This window comes from Alosa sapidissima, chromosome 15, assembly GCF_018492685.1.
Source record: "Alosa sapidissima isolate fAloSap1 chromosome 15, fAloSap1.pri, whole genome shotgun sequence".
Lineage (NCBI taxonomy): Eukaryota > Metazoa > Chordata > Actinopteri > Clupeiformes > Clupeidae > Alosa > Alosa sapidissima.
Genome location: NC_055971.1, coordinates 24,110,453 through 24,117,952, shown reverse-complemented (window position 1 = coordinate 24,117,952; position 7,500 = coordinate 24,110,453). Strand labels below are relative to the sequence as shown.

Sequence of the window (7,500 nt, the reverse complement as noted above, 5' to 3'; positions counted from 1 at the left end):
CTGTGGTGGTTTTGATATATAGTGGGAGGTTCTGCTGAGGTGGGACACACTGGTACTGCTCTGCTCCGCTCTGCTCTGCTCTGGCCCAATCCCTCATTCTGTCAACATATACACATGTGCGTGCTTGGCTATCCTGTGTGTCTGTGTGTGTGTGTGTGTGTGTGTGTGTGTGTGTGTGTGTGCTTGTGTGTTAAAGTACATCACAGTGAGTGGGCGCTGTGTGTGTGTGCGTGTATGTGTGGTGCATCGTCGTGGAGTGACGGCTGCTCAGACAGGCTTAGACAAAGGTGTGTGTGTGTGTGTGTGTGTGTATTTGTTTAGAAGCCAAACCCCAAGCCCCACCCCACCCTACCTCTCCTCTCCTCTCCTCTCCACCTCTGCACCCAACAACCCTCTGCTCCATACCTTGCATAATCCTGCCTGAGCCATGCCACCCCTCTCTCTCTCTCTCTCTCTCTCTCTCTCTCTCGCTCTCTTTCTCTCTCTCATTCCCCTCTCTAATATTGCACTTAGCTTACATCCCCTGACTCACTCTTGGTCTTCTTCCTCTTTTTTCAGTCATATGAAGTGTTTCTTCTTACAGTTTGTCACTCCTCCTCTTCCTTTATTTCTCTATCACTCTGTTTCTTGGTCTCATTCCATACTCAGTATCATTCCGTGGAAGCCAATCCGGTAACACTAAACCGCTGCTTTTCTTTCCCCCTATTTGGTTTTCACTCGCTCGCCTACTTTCTCCCTCCCTCTCTCCTCTCTGTCTCTCCCTCACTCTATCTCTGTCTCTTCTCTATCTCTCTATCTGTCTCTCACTCATTCATCTCATTCATTCTCTCATTACTACTTACTATCTCACTCTGACACTCTGACACACACACACACACACACACACACAATGCACACACACACACACACACACACAAACACAGAGACTCACACACACACACACACACACACACACACACACACACACACACACACACACACACACAGACTCACACACACACACACACACACACACACACAGACTCACACACACACACACACACACACACACACACACACAGACTCACACAGACTCACACACACACACACACACACACACACACACACACACACACACACACACACAGACTCACACACACACACTCACACACACACAATACACACACACACACACACACACACACACACACACACACACACACACACACACACACACACACACACATTCTCCTTCTCTCTTTTTTTTCTCTCTTTCTCTTCTTTCCCCTCTCTTTCCCTCTCTCTACATATGGCCCTCTCATCTCTCTCTTTTTCTTATTTCGCTTCTCTCTCTCTCTCTCTCTCTCTCTCTCTCTCTCCATCTCTCTTGTCCTCTCCCCCCGTCTAACTTTGTCCATGTGGAGCTGGAGAGCCACTCCCTGCACCTGCTCCAGCAGCTGACTGGTGAGGCCTGTAATAGGCTGGCTAGCGCGCCACCAGGCTAATTGTGGCCTGGTGTGAGGATGATAAGTGCGGTGTCAGGGGGAGCAAGAGGGAGAGAGAGGGAGAGCGAGAGATGGGACAGAGAGAGAGAGAGAAAGAGAGAAGAAGAGGGGGGGCAGCGAGAGGGAGAAAGAGAGAGAGATAAAAAAGAAGAAGAGGGGGGAGAGGGGGACAGAGAGAGGGAGAGGGAGAGCAAGAGATGGGACCGAGAGAGAGAAAGAAAGAGAGAAGAAGAGGGGGGGCAGAGAGAGGGAGAAAGAGAGAGAGAGAAGAAGAAGGGGGAGAGGGGGACAGAAAGCGAGGCAGCTGTGGTGGAAACGACACACCACACAGCAGGTGGACAGCGTGGTCTGCACAGGCGCGTACACACACACACACACACACACACATACACACACACACACACAAACGCAAACACACACACACACACACACACACACACACACACACACACACACACACACACACACACACACACACACACACACACACACACAAACAAACAAACTAATGCATGTATACAAAAATATACACATACTCATATTTACTGTAATCCCGCAAGTGCATACATGTATATTCAGGCACACACACGTACACACATACAGGTACACACACACACACGCACACACACACACACACACACACACACACACACACACACACACACATGGTTACTGTTCCATAGCCTCCACAACTTCCTCTTTCCCGTGACTATACAGGCTGGCATGTCACCTCCAGCACACATGTACTCATAGTTTCCCTCCCGTGTTTTTTCCTGTGCTTGATAAGGATGCCAGTCCATCTTACAATGGACATGTTTGTTTTTACGCCGTGTGAAGATTTAAAAAATGTTTACCCTAGTTGTCATACTCAATGTGCAATACTTGGCTTTGAGATCAGCTTTGGAACTCTGTATCACAGCCAACCACACTGTAATGATGCATCTATTTGTGCACACTCTCTCTAACTTTTCACTTATCTGTTAAGACCTACAGTATAGTAAAAGTCCTCAACAAGGACCCCTTGAGTAAGACATGGTGGAGGGACCCCCAGTTACATATCATTCAGAATTGTGATGCTTATTAATCTGGGCCAATAATGATATGTTGGGGCGATCTATAGTCTATAAATGTACTCTTAAATTGTGAATACAATCCCTATAGTCCCTATGCAGTTTTGGCAATTTCTTCACTGTTTTCTCTACACTACACAGCTCCCCCTACAGCTTCAGAGTATTTTCCGACACTTGAATGTCTGAGAAACTCTATTGCTACCTTGTTCTAGCCGGTGCCTGGTGTGTATGTGCAATGCGTTACATCGCGAGACTTTCTGACTCTGAAACCGGCGGATAAGGATGCCAATCATGACAAATTTGGGGGTAAAAGTGGACTCTGACCTTAAATTTGACAGCCAGATTAAATCTGTGGTAAAATCAAGCTTTTTCCAGTTGAGGCAGCTGGCAAAAATTAAACCAGTCCTTCAAAAACAGCACTTTGAAACAGTAATCCATGCCTCTGTGACCACCCGGCTGGATTACTGCAATGCACTTTATATGGGGGTTAGCGGGTCCTCCGTTGTTTGTCTGCAACTGGTACAAAATGCTGCTGCCCGTCTTTTAACTAGCACACGAAAGTATGAGCACATTTCACCTATTTTAGCTTCGCTCCACTGGTTGCCTGTCCATTTTAGAATTCATTTTAAAACTCTTTCTATTTGCTTTTAAAGCCTTGCATGGCCTTGCCCCACCTTACCTTTCTGAGCTGCTCCACCCATACACTCCCAGCCGCTCTCTCAGGTCAGCTGACCAGCTGCTCCTGACAGAGCCCAGAGCCAGGCTAAAATCTAGAGGGGAAGGAGCTTTTGCCGTTGCAGCTCCAAAACTATGGAACAATCTGCCCCTTCACATCAGACAGGCCCCTTCACTGTCTCTTTTTAAGTCCCATCTTAAAACTCACCTCTTTTCTCTGGCTTTTAACCCCAGGTAGTGTGTTGATGGTATGTAGATGTGTTATGTGGGCAGTATATTTTATTTATTTGATTTTATTTTATTTATTGGATTTGTGTTGGTTCTTAATCTCTTTTTACTTTTATTTAAATTTTTATGTCTTTTTACTTTTATTTTAGTTTTTATGTCTTTTTACTTTTATTTTTTTCATTTATTTTAGTTAGTTTTTATCTCTTTTAATTTTAATACTTTATCCTATTATTCTGCTTCTGTGGTGTCTTGTGTGTTTCTTATCTTGCTGTACAGCACTTTGGGAATCTTGTGTTTGTTTAAACTGTGCTATATAAATAAAGTGGATTGGATTGGATTGGATTGGATTGGATTGGATTGGATTGGATAGCCGGGCCAAAATTGGAAGGCGTTTTTTTTTCGTCCACAGATGCTAGGGGGAAGCGAGACAGCCACCATTCAACCCGGAAAAAGTCATACAACCATTCCAATGATTCCGTAGATGTTAGGTTAGGGTAAATTAAGTTATAACACGGCATAGTTCCCCTTTAATGAAATAATAATTATTGACAGATATATTTTGCCTTAAAATGGTCCCTGCTTTAACAATATTACCAGCCCTAACTTTTCCTACTGACTCCGCCATCTCAACCGTCACCATAGTCTATGAGCCCCTCACACGCTGTTTCAAACTTCTCACTTATTTTCTCATTTCCCTTCACGTTACTGTAATTGTCTTCATCTCAAGCACATGCAGATCCATTGTTAGTCAGTCAGTCAGTCATTCAATAAGCGTAATACTAATCTTGTCAATTGTCCTCACCATACAATAACTTTTACAATATTTTTTCTCTACACTTCCCCCATCTCAGCTAGCAGCATCACAAGCTATTCCTCAATGTCTACCTCTCTGTCTGTATTTCTTCTGCTTTACAGAATTAATTGCCATTAAATTGGCTTATCTAACCAGACTCTCTGCCTCCCCTCTCTCTTCACCACAGGGTTTTCACGTCTACTCTTGCTTCACGCTCTTGTACTCTCTTTTGGTAGTTATATTCCTACATAACCTCAACTAATCTTGAATTTCCCTTTGGGGATCAATAAAGTATCTATCTATCTATCTATCTATCTATCTATCTATCTATCATCTATCTATCTATCTATCTATCATCTATCTACCTATCTATCTATCTATCTATCATCTATCTATCTATCTATCTATCTATCTATCTATCTATAACCATCCAACCCCACTTTACTCTGTGCCCTCTGTCCAAACCAATGACACCACCAAGACATAGCTGCTGTTCAACTTGAAAGCTAATCTGTAATGTCTACTTCTCCTTTTTAATATTCTCTTCCTTTTTTGCTAAATCATGCCATACACAACCACCTCCCCCAACCCCAACTCCAGCCACACCCTCTTCTCCATCCCAACCAATAACACCACCAAGATAGGACTAATATTCAGTCTGAAAGCAAATTTGTAAGATCTATAGTGTTGTAATATCTACTCCATACTGTTGTCCTTCTCATCAAAGCGTACCCTATGCCATACCCCACAGATCCCCCCTCTGTCTCTCTAACCCAAATAATGACACTACCAAGACACAGTTGCTGTTGAACATAAATACAAATGTGTAATATATATGTTGTTCTCATTTTTGGTTAAATTACATCCCACGTAACAATGTCTTCCCCCTCCACCCACCTAAATCATCATTTTGATAAATCTTTTTCAATACATCACAATCTCAACTCTCCTTTCCCTCCCTCTTTTATTTCAGATATTTACTATTATTCTTTGCTTTTTTGTTTAAGTAATGCACTGAATTACCTCCTGTGTATGAAAAGAGCTATATAAATAACCTTGACTTGACTTTGACTTTGACAGAAAACCTATCCAATACCGAGATGAAAATGCTGTTCAACATGAGCGCCATGCGTGCGAGCATCGTGAGCTCGGCCCTGCTGACCAGTGCCGAGCTGAGACTGTTCATCAAGCAGACCAGCATGGCCCAGGGCGACCAGCGGCTGGAGCTGTACCGTGGCTTGGGCCCTGACCAACGTTACCTGGGCTCCCGCTTCATCAACAAGACCATGAATAGAAATTGGCTCACCTTCGATGTCAGTGACACCGTCCGGGAGTGGCTGCAAGGCAGCGGTGAGCATGGGAGAGTCACACACACACACACACACACACACACACATTCACTCACACAGAGATACACGTACACATACACATACACACGCACAAACACACACCCCTCAAAGACTTGACTTGAACCAGAGCTCAAAGACTTAAGGCTCGACTTGAACTTGATGTGTGAACATCTCTGACACACACACGCGCACACACACACACACACACACACACACACACACACACACACACACACAAAAAAACACACTTCACTATTTGCTGTTACGTAGGTGGTAGAATAATGTCAAGGTCATAACACATCAAACTTATCAGACCATATCTTACATTTCCAGTCAGTCATTTAGCAGGTGTTGATGTCAAAAAGGTCTTACTGTAGTGTACTGGTGTACTTTACTAGTAGATAGTGGATATATATCTTGGTATAAAACCATTGTTGTGTTAGAACCTGTACTGTAATCTCTACCCGTTGATTTACAGGACCACACACACACATTTATGACAAGCAACTTCCATATTCACTGTGTTGTAACTGGATATCAGTTGACAGAGTAAATACAGACATTAGTGTCTCTGTTTGTTATTGTTTTCATCTCATATATGTTCCTCATCCCTCTCTTCCTTTATGGAACTCTCATGTCTTGTCATCGACCGTGTCATCTCCCTTCATGGAACTCTCATGTGTTGTCGTTGGCGATGCAGAGGACCAACAGGCGATATATCTCAAACTGCACTGTGGCTGTGGGGAGAAAGCAGAGCCCAAAATGGACTTTAAAATCACAGGTGTGTGTGTGTGTGTGCTTAACTATGTGTGTATACTGTATGAACATGCATGTTTGTGCATGTGTGTGTGTGTGTGTGTGTGTAGCTTAAAGGTTCAATTTTACTCCTTTTTCTACTATTTCAAAAATGTCTTGAGGTTTAATTAAACATCTGTGTCATACTGTTCAAAATACCAAAAGGAAGAGGCACTTCAACATCTTTTCCAACCCTGTCTTAAGAGTTCAGAGAGACCCGTTCGTGTGTCTGTTCCTTTTAAAGTTTACAAACATCAGCATATTGCATGTAACACCAATGCTTCATGTTTCATCACACGATTGCATCACAGTGTTTGTGAGATGCCAAAAAATGATATCACTTTGCTTTGAGCCATAAAAGGCGATGCTCGGTGTTTGCTGGGAATCTCCCTCGCATTCTCCATCATGGGGCAGTGTCATAAATGCAGTGCATGACCCTAAAAGGCTCTGCAGAGATCCATGTTAAACATTATGCAGCACCTGTTTAGCTTGGTAGCGTGCATGTAAATAGTTATCATCAAGGTCTGCTGGATGACTTCATGCGAATATGAACCTAGCATTAACAGATGCTGTGGCAAGGCTATTGCCAATGACCATATGTCTCCTTCAGTAGGTTATGGATGATACAACAGTAATGGGGTTGTGTACCCGAGCCATCTCTGCATAGTGTTCATCTGTGTATGCTCACAAAGGCTTTTACTGTATCACTGTAATATTATAACAGATATTAAATTGTCACTTACTCACTCTCTGTACAACCTTCTCTCTGTGTGCTTGTGTGTGGGTGTGTGTATATGTGTGTGCTTGTGTGCCTGTGTGTGTGTGTGTGTGTGTGTGTGTGTGTGTTTATAGGCTTGGATGATCAACGAGGTGATCAAGGCGCACTGGCAAAAGAGAGTAAGATCAACTGGCCAAACATCTTGACCATGTCCCTGCCACCAGACGGCACGTCTCCCACCAAGCGGCGGAAGCGAGCCACCTCCACCGAGGAGTTCTGCTCCGAGTTAGTCTTTCACCTTTGACCTCTGTCTAAAACTGCATCTGCTGCGTCAGTTGCATAGACTTCAAGAGACAGTCAAATTGATAAATGCAATATTGTGTACACA

General features: G+C 43.7%; 1 protein-coding gene across 2 annotated transcripts in view; it reads left to right on the top strand.

The window, feature by feature from the left end:
- LOC121684568 (transforming growth factor beta-1 proprotein-like) overlaps positions 1 to 7,500 on the top strand; it is a 24,894-nt gene that overhangs the window by 9,804 nt on the left and 7,590 nt on the right. For both annotated transcript variants that reach the window (XM_042064628.1, XM_042064629.1), the window contains exons 3-5: positions 5,331 to 5,600; positions 6,300 to 6,380; positions 7,247 to 7,397. In XM_042064628.1, the coding sequence (XP_041920562.1) occupies positions 5,331 to 5,600; positions 6,300 to 6,380; positions 7,247 to 7,397 (502 nt within the window). The remainder of the gene's footprint in view (positions 1 to 5,330; positions 5,601 to 6,299; positions 6,381 to 7,246; positions 7,398 to 7,500) is intronic.